Below are 15,795 nucleotides of genomic sequence, written 5' to 3'. Positions count from 1 at the left end.
TTCAATAAATATTAGTCATGAATATGATTTTCACAGTTTCTCTGCTTGGGTCGAAACAAAATTTATTTTTCCAAGGATTTATTTATTGATTTTAGAGGAGAGCGGGGAGAGAAGGAGTGCAGGAGAGCTAGGAGGGGCCAAAGAGAGGGAGAGAGAATCTTAAACAGGCTCTGAGCAGAGCCTGACATGGAGCTCGATCTCAGGACCCTGAGATCATGTCCTGAGTTGAAATCAAGAGCGGGACGCTCAGCTGACTGAGCCATCCAGGAGTTGCCAAGTACAATTTAGAGCAGGGGCTATCCTTAAGGTAATTAAGAAAATAACATCTCAGGTGTGTTACTAGTAAAATATGCTGGGGAGTGTGTTGTTCTTCAGGAATTTCAAACCACTCTGGTTCCAAGTCCACACTCCAGGTAAGGCAGCCTGCAATGACAAACATCATGGAAGTCTGTGAGGAACCTAAGAGAAGGGATGGCATCACGTGCTTCCTCTGTTGGCTGTACTTCTCTACCTCTCATTCACTCTGACAGCCTTCTGGGTATAGTCATCAAAGCCAGAGGCAATCTTGAAATGTGTTCTAGACCAGCCCAAACTTCACGTGTATTCTAGTTATCTAGAGATCTTATTAAAATGAATATTCTAATTCATTGCATATGAGGTAGGGCCAGAGTTTCTGCATTTCTACCAGGCTCCCATGGGATGGTGATCTGCTGGTTTTCTGACCACACTTCTACATGGTGAGCTGCTAGCTCAGTGCTTCCCCACCCTAATGTTCATATGTTTCATACTCAAGATTTATGCTACCTAAGGAATGGTCTAGAGCCAGCAGCACTGGCGTCACTTGAAAGCTTACTGAAAGTGTGGACTCTCAGGACCCATGCCAGACTTATCAAATCACGACATGCATTGTACTAAGATTCCCAAGAATCACTGTAAGCATGATAAAGTCCAAGATCTACTCAGGGTATGTTCACTCAGGTATTATTCACACAGACTCTGCACTCAGAAGGACCCTGCACATGGTTAAGTGCTCTGCTCTCAGTATCTTGAAATGAGCTCTGCCTTTTCATTTTATACTGAGCCCCCCAAATTATGTAGCTGATCTCAGACACACAACTCTGCGCCAGTGTTTTTCAAACTTTGGTAGGTCTATGACCCAACTGGGGTATTGTTAGAAATTCGTATTTCCGGATACCCAAAGACTGAATCAGTAGGATAGGAGGTGAGACTAAAACCCCTGTAATAAACCCTTCATGCGATTCTGATGCAAGTGGCCCATTCCCTTGATCTTTTCCTAGTGAAGTCATTTCCATCCCGCATTGTTCGGGAAACACAATGAATAGCACAGAACTTGCGGGACACCAGAGCAAAGGTGTTTCTGGTGGAGCAGCGTTCCCTACAGGCATTCTCAGCAAGGCTCCCCACGTGTGCCTGAGTGGCCCTGCAGTGATCCTGTGACATTTACAGAAGTATAAGCGGAAAAAAGGTGCGGTACAGGAAATCTCATCTCAAGAGGGACCACCCGGGGAAGCTGGTGTGCTCAGCAGCAGGTCTTAGGTTTTTTATGGTCACAGACCATTTTGAGAATTCAGCAGGGACAAGTGTCCCTCCCCAGTGAAAATTCTCCCTTTGCACATTCTGAGGAGCACACAGGTCCAGGAATCAGCCAGATGTCCTGGCTGAGATGTCTGTCACTTCCCAGCTCTCTAACCTGGCCTATTCCTCAGACCATTCCAAATGGTGGAGTCCTGCTCTTTAAAGTGGAGAATGGGTAGGATAATCTACTTCACAGATTGGCTGCAAGAATCAAAAGAAACGGTGTGGATATAAAAGTATTTTGTACACTGCAAAGGAATATATAAATTTGAGGTATCATTATACATACTGAGCTACATTGCTATTTCCAGCATTGTAGTTAGGATCAGGACACTGTGTTTGTGAATTTCCCCTAAGGCCATAGAACATACTTGGTGTACTGAGAGAGGGAAATGAATACAGACAGAGAGATGTGATTAGGACTTGGCGAGAGAAGCTGGGAGATTTGAAAATGTAAGGAAAGAGAAGGGAGCTTCCACAATTTGGGGACTCCAGATGCAAAAATAAAAAAGACGAAATCTATTTTTATACGTGCAAACAGTTTTGAGATTTTGGAAAATGCCTTTAGTCTCGCAGTAATTGAACATTTCTGCCCCTGGGTATAATGAAGATAAATAGCAATGGTGGTGGTCCATATTTAGTTTTGACTTCAGAAGCCTTCTGTTAGAATCCGCTATTCTGAGATAATGTTTAGTAGTTAAAATCTGGGTCTCTCTGATCTAGCACATATTATCTCTGTGGCTTGGGAGAAATATTTAGTTTCTTTGTTCTTCTGTTCCTTTTACCAACAGAACCTTGCTCATAGGGTTGTTATAAGTACTGGATGACTTAGTACTCCCAAAATACCTACAGCATGGGAATCCTTGTGCAAAGGGAGAGCTGATGGTTCCCCGAAGGTCTAGCCATTCTGAGTATGGAAGATGCCTCCAATTGTAACTACCAAATAGTTATGACTAGGGAATTAGTACTTTGCTCAGCTGGTTTTCAGTGCTCAGTGCTGAACTTCTCAGGACCCAGAAGACTCAGACAGCCAGTGTTCTGAGGCTATAATCGCACAAGGTCTCTGCTGCCCATTTCCAGAAAGTGCCACTCGTAACACTAAGACAGGGAATGTTGTGTGTGTATACTGGGGGTAGGGGTGGACGGGTGAAGACAGGGCGTGGAAAAGTCATCCTAGCATTGCTAAGAAGACCTGACTCTGATTGCCCCCACTTCCTTTCCAGTGCCTGGACTCACCCGTCTGTTTTTCCCTCCAGGTGCACAATTGATAACCGGGTCACCCGGGTGGCCTGGCTAAACCGTAGCACCATCCTCTACGCTGGGAATGACAAATGGTGCCTAGACCCACGTGTGGTCCTCCTGAGCAACACCCAAACCCAGTACAGCATCGAGATCCAGAACGTGGATGTATATGACGAGGGCCCGTATACCTGCTCTGTGCAGACAGACAACCACCCAAAGACCTCCAGGGTCCACCTCATTGTGCAAGGTAGGTGGGGTTTGGCTGGACGGTCTGTGCAGTGGCTGGGAGAACCCATGTCCAACACTTTTTCTGTGATCCCCGGCAGAGATGAGTTCTGTTTCTTCCATCTGGACAGGACAACAGGACAACTAATTGTCATTCGGCCATTTGAAGCTGAATTTTGACATAAGTTTTCCTGTTGAATAGAACTAGGATTTTCTTTTTTGTTTTTGTTCCAATAATATATTTTCTCAGAAAATTATCTTCTAATTATTGCTTTCCTTGGCTTTTTTCTCTTTAGATTTTTTTTTTTTTTTTTTTTTTTTTTAGGTTCTATCCAGTTCTAAGCTTGCTTTATTTTAAGATCTGTGTTTTAGCTCTTCTGGCACTACACACACGCCATATCCTCCCACAGGCTTCAAAGAAAGCAGAACCCGTCACAGATGCTCTAAACGCCCACCTGGGACATGCCCTTAACAGCCACCCCCACTGTCTCCTGCTTGCTCGAGTCTCTCATCTCTCAGCCCTGGGTTTCTCCCTTTTAATAACCTGTGTCTGATTCTCCATGTTTGCTGGCACCCCGGGTTCCTGCCCCCTCTTTCTGCACCCCTCACCCCCAGCTTTTGAGGCCTATGTACTGGGTTTGGTTTTGCATCTCCCTGGGTTCTGCCCTCTCCCTGTTTCTCAGGCCCTGGGTGTGGTGCTCGCCTGTTCCCCACAAAGAAGAACTGACCCCAGGAGATTCACATAATACTTTACCATGGTGGACATAGGGCCAGAATGAGACTTGGTCGCTTTTGGGCTGTGAGACCTGAATCAACTTACTGACTAGGCTTCAGGGTTTCCTTCTGTAAAACAGAGTCACTGATGTGATGAGCTTGCTAAATTTTATCTGATACTTAGAAGTGGGTCTGGCACCTATAGAGCTGTATACATGTTAACCACCAATATTTTTTTAAATACTGATACTACTTTTTAGCTTTTTAAAATTCTTTTACAATGGACCACTAGCTCATTTTATTATCTCAGAAGCTTAGGCTCAGAGTAGTGGAGCCTGCCTTTTCTGCTGGGGTCTATTTCCCAGCCTGATCCCTAGTTCCCTTCATCCAGCTGATGGGCATCTAGGGCCAGAAGCTCCTCCAGCAGAGGCTCCTTCAGCCACCACTCCTTGTCAGAGCACCCAAAGAAAGGGGAAGGGATTGTCAGATGCTTGGCTAGAGAAACAAGGGCAGGAAAGTGGCTGGAGAAGGAAGAATGCAAAGGAGCTAGAGGAATTCGGGAACGTGAGCTGGGAGGAGGGAAGAGAATGTACATCCCAGGTTTGGACATGTGCTGGGGAAAGGCAGGCAAGGTGAGTGGGGATGAGACTCAGCACAGCAAGAGAACTGTGGCCTTGGCTCTAAGCAGGGACCACAGGGACGTCTGTGCCCCTCAGTGCTGGGCCAGAGCTTGGCCACACCATGTGGTTCTTATTTCTTTTTCTCACTCCTCTGAATGGAAATTATGACTTTTCCTATTAATTCGTTCTATAAATGAACATTTTTCAAACTGCTGGATGCAAACAAAATTTTTTAAAGGAGATGAAATTGCATGGAAGGTATCACCATATTACAAACAGCAAAATAAGTATCATTCTCTAAGACTTTTGTTTCAGGGTGTGTATGTTTTTTATGTAAAATACATTTTTGGGGGGGCTTGGGTGGCTTGGTCAGTTAAGCTTCCGACTCTCGATCTCAGCTTAGGTCTTAATCTCAGCGTTGTGAGTTCAGGCCCCTCCTTGGGCTCCATGCTAAGCATGGGGCCTACTTAAAAAAAATTTAAAAAATCAATCAATTGGTCAATAACTTTTTTTTTTTTGGTCAATACCTTTTTTATGATGGATAGTTAACTGAAACATAATTTGAGGGCCACATCTGATGAGGAGGTCTGGCGACCGTTCCAGTGGCACCATCTGTATTCTCTACGAGGGGGTGCTTCTGAAGCCATCCCCCATGCTCCCTTCACACCCTGACCTGCACATACTTACTATTGAGAGCACGATAACCTGCACTGACAAAGAAAAGTTAACAAACACACACTAGTACGACATTCACTTTAGCAAGCAGGAACTTTCTGGAACTGGAATATGGAAGAAATAGTGGAAAATGCTGAAACTTCCCTGAAAATAAGGACCATGTTTTTGTCTTTTTTTTTTTTTTTTCTTTAAGCCCTCCCCTCCCAACACACACACCTACACACCCACACATTCCTGCCCTAAGTACCTGGGAGAGTGCCTGATCCAAAGTGCACATTTAATAAATGCTTATTGAAGCAAATGGCTGGAATTATAGTCCAGAGGTCTTACACAGCCTCCAGAGGGGAAGCGGAGTGCATGTGGGGGTAGAGACCTGGGAGGGACGCGGCGAGGAGGTCTACATCAATCTTCGCTCATGTCCAAGCTAATGGAAAATGTCTAATCCCCAGCTAGGTGTTTACATCTGTGACTTGGCTAGGTGGCCTCTTAGCATGACACGCCACCTCAAGTATTGGAATCTCATCTTGGGCTAATTTTCGAATGCTGATGGGTGTATTGATCTGGAAACAAGCTAGGTTAAAAAAGGCACTGGTCTTGTACACAGACTCAGCCCAAGCTAATCCACTGTCGATATGCCTGGGCTGAGCATTATTGACACTTTAATGAATAGTGGACCATAGTTTTTCAGAGCCAACCTGTCCCCCTTCTTAAAAGCAATCAGACAAACTAAATAGAGCTAGACTCCCCCATCTCTGTATTGGAAAGAGGATACATCGCCATCCAGCATTTAAAAAAAAAAGAATATATTTATCTTGGGATCATTTATTATACTGAACATAAACCCTAATTCCCCTAGCAGGAGCTGACTGTCTGGATTTTGTTGAAGTTGCTATTCAACCCTAAACACAATGCTGCTGGAATGAAAGTCAGACATACTAAGTTTTCAAAATGGCATTACAGTCATTAAATACTCACAGACATATACTCACACTGCATGTACACACACACACACACACACACACACACACACACATACACACACACAATAGCAGCAGCAGAAAGAACTAAACCGACTGTCTGCCTCCGAGTATGTGTATTTATATATATATGTGGTCAGCTTCACATACAAATAAACCTACGCAGAAGGAAGGTAATCACACTTCCATAGTATCCCATGAGCTGCTTCAGGGAGAGACTATCTTTCCTCTTGTTAGCAACCTACCCTTTGTCCCCACTAGTTCTTTGTTCTGGGTCTTCTCCATGGTTGTGACTGAGTATGTTTAGTTCTCGCGGGCAGCTGGGATGCCGCCTCTGCAGATGTTTGAGAGTCAGACCTTCGGCCCTTTGTGTATGCCCTTGGTACACCTTCCTTCCTCCGTAGGGGTTATAATTGCTGGCAAACAACTCTGGCTACGGTACTTTGGCCAACCGCTTAGCACATGGAGATGAGTAAAAAGCCGCCTTCAAAGAATCCATTCCCATTTGTGTGGAGATGGACGTCTATAATGTTTGTCCAAGTCATGACCAAGAAGTCATTTTCTGCAAGTATAGCTACTGTTGGCTGAATCCTTCTAGGGCACCCACCAGGAAAAACCAGCAGTGTGGGTCCCCTTACCTGCATGCCCTCTGATTATACATTTTAACAGATTCAGAAATGGCTTGACAGTAATCAGGCTGGTCTTTTTATGTGGCAGTGCTTCTGAGCACGGGTCTGTCCCTGAGCTCAAGCCCAGGATGAAGGGCTAGGGGTCTTTCCTTGGTTCATGGTTTCCAGAGCTTCTGCTATACACATCATCTCCTGTCCTTCCAATCCTCAGGACAATCTTTCACTGGTGGTAAGTTCTAGATGTGTTTTTGTTTTGTTTTGTTTTGTTTTGTTTTGTTTTGTTTGAGTTATCTCTGGGGCTACCTAAATTCTCCTAAATCTTTCCCAGGCTGATGGGGGTGGGGCCAGTTTCCGAAGGTCCTGGCAGGGCTGGTGATGTGGCTAGAACGTAGACTGGGTTGGCCTAGCCTGGGCTGCAGAGGAGTGTTCCTGCAGTGGGCACTGTAGGGTCTGGAGGAGCAGCTAGTAAGTGAAACCATGGGGAGTACCAAGAGAAGTAAGTGTGAGTGTCAAACCACAGAGATCTCAGTCTCTGTGGCCCAGAATGTTAGACCAGCCTGCCAGAAGAAGGTGACAGTTTTTCCGATTTGCGTTGTTCAGGGTCAACATAGAGGGAAGAGCAGGCTTCTGGCTACAGGCACTGAGCCCAGGTGATCACATGGAGTGAGTCTTCCACATAAACCAGGAATAAGGGACAGCTTTAAAGAAGAGATTGGCTCTGGGGGCAGTGTGGGAAGAGGAAGAGGGAAAAGGCAGCAGCAGGGGCTGGTGGTGGCAAGGCAGAGGGGACAAGAGAACTGAGTGAGGTACCTACTCACCACAATGGCTATTGAAAATGAGCTAAAACCAAATAAAATTTAAAATATACTTCCTCAGTTGCACTAGCCGCATGCTTCTGTAGCCGTGTGTGATCAGTGGCTACTCTATTAGCCAGAGAGAAATAGAATATTCTCTTGTCTTAGAAAGTTCTTTTGGGGGATGCCTGGGTGACTCAGTTGTTAAGCGTCTGCCTTCAGCTCAAGTCATGATCCCAGGGTCCTGGGATTGAGTCTCGCATTGGGCTCCCTGCTCTGTGAGGAGCCTGCTTTTCCCTCTCCCACTCTCTCTGCTGTGTTCCCTCTCTCGCTGTGTCTCTTGTTGTCAAATAAATAAATAAATAAAATCTTAAAAAAGAAAGAAAGAAAGAAAGAGGGAAAGAAAGTAAGTTATTTTGGGCAATGGGCCAGTACATGTGAAAGCAAAAATGGGTTTCATTAATGTAAGGGGTCAGGTGTGGTATGGAAAAGAGAATGGGGTTTTGGAGACAAGACAGAAATAAGAAAAGATGGAGGTCTTTTAAAGACAAGAGAAGGGTACTACAAAGATGGAGGACTGGAGTTTTTCTGTTAGCTAAGGCAGAGAAGAAAAACCAGAGTCTGAAGTTGTATCCAAAGGAAAATAGAATTTAGAGGTTGGTTAAATATGGGTGTGGAGTGGGGAAGGAGTACACCAGGACCTTGAGGGCTCAAAAACAAGGTGATACTAACTCGTCAAAAGCCTCATGTTCTAAAGCATCGTGTGACGGCTTCATGAAGCACCTCAGATCCCTGGACTTCTAAATTGTTAGATGCCTTGAACACTCCACTCAGAAGGAGTTGGTGAGCATTGAGAAATACCACTCACATATTTTCACGCCCACTTAGGCAGCCAGAACACAATCTTTTAGGCCAGCGTGAGGGAGATCCATTTTAGATTTATTGAAATTTGGGTCTAATGATTTCCATCCCTTTGACCTCAGGGTGTTCTGCTCTGTGAGTGTAATTAATAAGTGGCTGCTTCTGGAGTCCAGCTGCATATTTTAACCCTATTCCTCTCCTCGGGGTATCTAAAATGGCTAAGCCTTTGGAAGAGAAAGTCTCGTGGAGAGCTCAGAGTGAATAACACACCTTGTGGGACCGAATTGTTTGCTAAGTTAAGGGGATCGTGGAAGCCCTCTCAAAGCCCTCACCGTCTTGCAAGTGCCCTTGCGTGACAGTCGAGCACAGCTTCCCTGGTGGCCCACAGAACATTAGCGAAGGTCCTTCTCATCCAGGTGCGGAGGCCTGAGCGCTGTACTTGAGGGGCTTTAATCTCACTCAGACACATGTTGGCATGATAGCGGATGTTAGCCCACAGTGCTCCTAAGACATGGATATTAGTGTAATAGCAATAATAAAAAATAATAATAATTAACAGAGCTTTTGGTCTCTAGCACTTTTTCCAGGTGCTATCTAGGTCTCTCTTTTGTCACTGGAGTATCTAATCACCCCCTCCCTTTTGTTTGGTGTAAATGAGTTTTCCAGTTTCTTCCTAAGCAGAATTAATCTGAAAATCCCTGCTATTGTTTGATAGTTAATTACCTGTCTCGTGGAGTCAAACAGCTCCGAAGCTCATGAAAGGGAGGAGATGCTAATGCCTCTGGAATGGGGCAGGAAGGAGAGAAAGAAGCCAGAATGCCGCTGTCATTCCCTGCGTTAGAGGAATTCCAGAAGAAAGGGCCTAGGCCAGGGAGAGAGTCAGCACGGGCAGGTGACTTGCAAACAATGGAGCTTTGGCGGTACCAGCCCTTCATTTACCTTTCATTGTCTTTGTCTTCCGAGCCCTCTCTTCTTACCCGCCTGATCTGTATAATCGTGTTGCTATCCAATCCTGAATAATTAATTGACCTTGTCAAACTAAACTCATTATTATGATTAAGGGAACAGGAACAATAACTTTTAATTTCTGGACACCTACGCCCCATAGAATCTCCCCCCCAACTCTGAACCTGTACAAGAGGAAATTTGAAGCACAACATATCAAAGGGAATAATGTGCTCTAATCCTTACATTGAGAGCAAAGATTTCTGTCTCTGCAGCCACATCACCTAGAAAGCAATGTGCCCTCCTAGTGCTACAAGGCTCCCGTAGCGTTGAGAAGTCCTTTGTACTGACTAATTTCCATTCAAGCCACAGCTTGCTGAGCCTGTAGTAGAGGGAAGCGTCACCATTCGGTTCTAAATCAACAGAAGTCACCTTCTGAGTACATCTGTGCTCTTTGGGCTTCCATAGCCTGTGTGACAGTAGGTCACATTTGCCATCCCAAACTGCTTTCCAAATTATCTTTCCTCTTCCTGCCCTGCTCAAGAAATAGATGAACATGCACATTTGGTCTGATCATAAGACTGTGCATCTGAATTCAACAGAACTTTCAAAAAGTCAGGAAATTAAATCCCACTACAAAATTAGAGTGATCCTCAAACACCCTGGAGAATAACAAGGAAGTAGGGCATTTTACCTGAAATTGATTTACAGAATTTAGACAGCATGCAAATGAAGCATTTCAGTTCTAACTGGTGAGTTTTTAAATTTCTCCGTGTAGTTCCTGACAATGGAGGGGCTGAAGAGTGTCTTAGACTAAAGGAATCTGAGAAAATTGCTGTAATGAAAGTCATGGTGGTTTAATAATGGCATTTTCTCTGCCTTCTGGGGGTGTCTGGGAGGGTCCCTCATGTTTTGGAACCAAGTTTGGAAGACTTGACCTCTGCCTCCTGTGCTTCCTGGTCACAACAGTAAATAACAACAGGGTGGCCCTGGCCGAGCCCTTCCTACCACTTATGGCTCTAAGGAAACAGAAAGTTTGGGTGACCCGACCCTATTGCTTCACCAGAAACACTCACAGGAGTCAGGCAACATCCCTCCAGGTTAGCAGTTAGGGCTCCCAAAGGAAGGTCTTTAAGCAACCACAGAATTCTTATCCCTGAGGTGTTTTTCCTCAGGGAGTCTGAGTCACCTCTGATTGAAATAGCATAGTGGCTCTGATTCCTCCTGGGTCTTATGTACCCCTGATGCCTCCAAGTAAGACCTGCTGTCCTTTTATTTGGGGGAAAGTGCAAATGTCAGCTCCTGAATAAGTTGCCCTTCCAAGATACATTCCTATAGATTCTTATTCCCATATCAGAAGCTCCCTGTAGTTTATCCAAGCGGAACTTGAAACAGATAGTGTTAATTAAAGATGACACGATGTCTCTTTATGGCCTCAAGACCCACTGGTATGGATCTGACTAATCCCGGAATATGTTTACAAAAGCCTTCTTACAACATCCCTAGAGGTTTCAGTAGGTCTCCCCTGTAGGTTGTGTATTAAGTGTTAGAAAGGCCAGCACTATGGATCTGAAAACCATGACTTTGGCTAGAGGAGCTTAGATACTCAAAAAAAAAGACTTTAAAAGCGTCTGATAATTCTTTTTATTTTAGTTTTTCTTAGACTTTATTTATTTATTTGAGAGAGACAGAGATAGTGAGAGAGAGCATGAGCCACAAGCGGGGAGGAAAGGGAGAAAGAGGATTCCTGCTGAGCAGGGAGCCCAATGTGGGGTTCCACCCCAGGACCTGACCTGAGCCAAAGGCAGACACTTAATCGATTGAGCCACCTAGGCACCCCAGAAAGCCCCTGATAATTCTTCTGGGTTTTGTTTGTTTGTTTTTATTTTTATTTTTGTTTTGCTAAAATTGAAATGCCCTGCTTTTTAGGGCACGGGGTGAAGTTGGTGACTATGTCTCTAAGTCCATTTGCTGTCAGACTGAGAAATCTCAACTGAAAACTTTCCATTCCATCAAACAGTATTTTGAAATTAGGCACTGGGGACACAAAGACCCAGATGGAGTTCCTGTCCCATCTAGCAGAAGACATCCATATACTTACAAATAACTCTCTTATAAAGTAACGTGGTGGGTTAGGATTCTCCTATATATAACTGCTCCTAATACACTGAAAGGGAAGCAAAACTGCATGGTTACATTTCACCAACCCCCTCAAGAGTGAATAGGAATTTTAGGTCTGGAGAGAAGGCATCCTGGCAGCAATGACAGGTGCAAAGCTTGGCATTCTGAGGATGTATGATATGTTGGAGGAAGAGTGATGACACGAAGGTGGTCACAGGACAGGGTTCCTCTGGTGAAGTCATTAAGTGTATGGCCAGAAAGATAGTCTGCACATAGGTAGTAGATGGCCTGTGAGCCCTGGGAAGGAGCACAATGAAAAGTGGTAGGACTTGGAGTCCTGCAGATTTTCAAAGTGGGCTCAGTTTTCCTTGATGTTTATAAGAACATCACATCTCTTCCTCAAGGAAAGTTCCATTAGGTTGTTCTGGCAAAGGACAAATATCTAGAAGTTTATCAATAGAATAGAAAATGACAAGTGCCAGGGTCAAGAAACCTTGGTAGGAAGAGGGAATTATTGGAAGGAAAGAATATATCCAACCCCAACTTGCTCTATGTCCCTTGCATGGTAAAGATTGCCAAAGACTTTTCTCCCACCAGGTCAGATTTTAAAACCTTGTATGTTTTTTAAAACCTTAAAATGTATGTTTTATAACCATGTTTTTTAAAACCTTAAAATGTATGTTTTATAACCATTGCAGTCACACTAATTATTCTTTTGCCATAGTAAAGATAGGCTAGCTACATTTCCCTGTACACCAGCAAAAAGAGTACATGACCCTGGGGCTCATTGTTCTGTCATCATGGTGATTGTACCAGAGAGAGCAAGGGTGCTGGGAAGGATCACAGTGAGCAGGAAAGGGCCCATACCCTTAGGAACTAGAGACTGGCCTGTTGCCAGCTGCACCTTCTCACTGGTACCCAAGAGCCCACAACATGCAGATGAAGGAGTCTCAGAGTTTCCGATGTCTCCAGGCTAATTTAGGCTCTAAGGTGTCAGCTCTTAGCATATAATCATAAGACTTCATTTCCTGTTGAATATCTTCTATGGTAAATTAATGTCTAACATTGGTAAAAATCTAATTGGCTTTTGCTGGAGGTAGGCTCAGTGGTGAAATGCTACTGGAGTTGCCAGAGCACAATGTTTTTCTTTTGAGAGATCTTCATTTCAAGTTATTTGAGAAAGAATTTATTGATTTAAAATTAGGACAGTTTAATTTGGTGGCATGTTTTCTTTATGTCTCAATTATATATTCATGTCTTTGTGGTAAACTCAGCTGGTGTGGGGATTAAGAATTCAAAATAGAGGATTTTCACTTGGCAAATAGTGCTTTCTACTGTGATTAATTGGGAGTCTGCACAATGAACCCAGTGTTGGCTCCATTGGGGATTGAATAGCTTAATAGGAAGAAGGAAATTTCAGAATTTAGGAGTCCTGAATTCCAGTCTGAATGTGACAATAAGTACCTGGAAGAATGACCCACTTCTTTAATCTATTTCCAACTAGATGTACTTTATAGGAATGTTTGGATATATCACATAATCCAATTTGGAGAAAGGTACCAAATAAAAGGATGCCAAATGCCCTTGCATGTTAAAATCCTTCATTTTTGTAATTATTTATCAATAGTAAATGTTGCCAGTTCTTCTATCCATTTGTCTTGTTTTGACTCCTTTAAGCAGACACACTCCTCTGTTAGAGCTGTGCACCTATATTCTGCTGCTGGTATGGGTCCTCATTCCCAAGAACCTGTCTGGATTGTATTCCCTTTCTCCATCCTGGTTCTGTCCTTTGAACTCTGGTGTTGCTGGTTTTCCGACCTTCTGGCCTGGTGATGTTCCTCCACTCTCTAGCTGTCATCCCCTTTGTTCTCATAATTCAGATTGGATTTGTTTTATGGTGGTCTCATAATGCTCCGAAACTGGACTTAAGAGAGGAATCGTCATGCTAGCCCTGCTCTGCACCTAAGGATCCAAGCTAATTGCATCCTTTCTTCCTTCCCTGAAAAAGGAAGATCAGACATTTTTTTTTTCCCCTTTCACACACATGTAGACCACCATGTGTGTAGAACCAAAATATAGGTTGGGATAGATACAAATATGAAGGAGACCAGTCCCTCCCATTAGGATATATATGGGGGTGGGGGCAGCAATTAAAGTTTGAAAAGGAGGGCTACTGGGACAGAGCCATTCACCAGAATGCAAGGATTAAGAGCCAGGTGCCTCCTAAGTTTGAGAGAAAGGTATGGGTGTGGGAAGGCCACACAAAGAGAAGACTTTAGAAATGGATGGTTTAGTATTTCAGATCCTGGCTATTAAAAAGATCATAAAATAGCTAGTCTGCACACACCCACTCTCCTCATCACTCACTCTGTCTCTATTCATAGCCAGAGTGATTGTTTCAGACCTGAATCTGATGGGACCTCAAGGACTTAACCTAAGAGAGCCAGTTCCTCATTAGGGCCTACAAGACCCTAGGATGAGCACCCTCTCCACTCCTGGTTCACACTGTGCTCCTGACTCCCCATGCTCATTTGATTTTATTTCACTCTTCTTGTTCTTTCTGGTCATGGGCCCTTTCTACATTCCCTCACCTCTGCCTTGCATCTTCTTCCTCTTTTTGTTCACTGAATCCTGTTTATTCTTCAATCATGAACTTGAATGTCAATTCCTTAGGGATGCTGTCTCAGACCTGCCTATCTTGGCATTAGTACCTCTCCTTCCCCAGGATTCAGAGCCATGTTATTCTTTGTGTTTCTTGACACAGTAATAATTTGACATTTTTTTGTATGATCACTGGTTATGTCTGTTTTGCCAGTGGACTGTGAGCCCCCTGACGGCAAGAGGCCCATCTGCTTTTGCACTCTGTCCCCAATATCTGGAACGTAGTAGGGGCACATGGGTTACTGGTTGGATAACGACAAAATTGTAAAGCTTCTTTTTAAAAAATCATTAAGCAAAATGATTCATTGTGTGTTGGGACCGGCTATGGTATGCTGAATAACAGCCACTCAAATACATTAGATTCTAATCCTTGGAATTGTAAATGTCACCTTATATGATGACATCTTTGCAGGTTTGGGGAAGTTAAGTGTTTGAGATGGGGAGATTATCCTGGATTAGGCAGGTAGGTCCTAAATATAGCCACATGTATACTTATAAGAGGGAAGCAAAGGGAGATTTGATACACACACAGAAGAGAAAGCAATGTGAAGAGGGACCAAAGAGAGTCAGAGTCACTGGCCTTGAAAACTGGAAGGATGTGGCTATGAGCCAAGGAATGTCAGCAGCTACCAGAAGCTTAAAGAGATGAAGGACATGTTCTCTAAAGCATCCAGAGGAAGCATGGCCCTGCTGGCATCTTTACAGATTCTGTCATTCCTTTGATCTGTCCCCCCAGTTGCTTGGCAACTCACAGTAGAATCCAAAGTCCCTATTGTGTCCTAAAAGGTTCTACAGTGTGTGGCACTTAGTGTCTCTCTGCCCCCCTTCCTAAAACTCTCTTTCTTAACCTGTCTTTTTGATGTTCTTAGAATCCCCAAGAGGGCAACCCTCTCTGGGCTTTATAGCTCTCTCTGCTGGTACCCCATGCCAGGTGTTCCTTGGAGCTCTCATCCAAAAAGTCACTGTACAGGAGAGGTTTCTCTGATCACCTATAGGACATAGAGCTCGCACCTCCCCCAGGGACTCCCTAGGACATTTCTGGTATGGTTGCCTTTATGACATAGATCATCTATCATCTTGCATATATTTACATGTTTAAGAGTTGTCTGTGTTTCACCCCAAGAGAACACAAGTTCCATGGGAATGGGGATTTGGCCTGCTTTGTTCACTGTTTTATTCAAGTGCCTAGAACAGGGTTTGGCACATAGTAGACACACAATAAGTAGCTGTAGAATACATATATGAATGAAAAGTTGAAAACTAGGGCTTTCTATTAAGTGAACTTGATTTATTATTATTATTATTATTATTATTCCCAGCATGCATTGTGTTCCTTTGCTTGAGTGTGAAAGTGTGAACTTTTCTGTTACTTCTATCAAAATGATCCTCAGGCTTAAGCTAAGTTTAGTGGGGTGGCTTTTCTTAGCAAGGTAAAGAGGAGGCTCATGCTCCAAAAGGAAGGAATAACACACAAAAGCAAGGAATCAAGAGACCTGAGTGTGGGTTGTGCTATCTAGAAGGCTGCAGAGAAAGCATGAGTTGTGGGGAAGTAACCCCAATTGTCCTTCTGGGAAGAAGACCAACTCTATGCGAACCCAAGAAGTTCAGATTTCACTGTGGAGGGGATGGGGAATCACAGGAAAGTTTGAAGCAAGGAAATTACATGAGTTCTAGTTTAGAATGACTTTTAGCATCAGAATGGGGAAATGAATCAGAGGGGTAGTTTTGAGGCAGG

At 43.9% G+C, this 15,795-nt stretch overlaps 1 protein-coding gene across 4 annotated transcripts in view; it reads left to right on the top strand.

Moving 5' to 3' along the window:
• The window catches only part of LOC111153831 (neurotrimin), a 403,882-nt gene that overhangs the window by 233,037 nt on the left and 155,050 nt on the right, over positions 1-15,795 (top strand). For all 4 annotated transcript variants that reach the window (XM_022513088.1, XM_022513084.1, XM_022513087.1 and 1 more), the window contains exon 2: positions 2,853-3,085. In XM_022513088.1, the coding sequence (XP_022368796.1) occupies positions 2,853-3,085 (233 nt within the window). The remainder of the gene's footprint in view (positions 1-2,852; positions 3,086-15,795) is intronic.

Source organism: Enhydra lutris, unplaced genomic scaffold (assembly GCF_002288905.1).
Source record: "Enhydra lutris kenyoni isolate GAN:26980312 unplaced genomic scaffold, ASM228890v2 scaffoldscaffold34, whole genome shotgun sequence".
In the NCBI taxonomy this organism is placed as follows: domain Eukaryota; kingdom Metazoa; phylum Chordata; class Mammalia; order Carnivora; family Mustelidae; genus Enhydra; species Enhydra lutris.
Note: the sequence above shows the minus strand (reverse complement) of the source record. Positions and strands in the feature narration are given on the sequence as shown.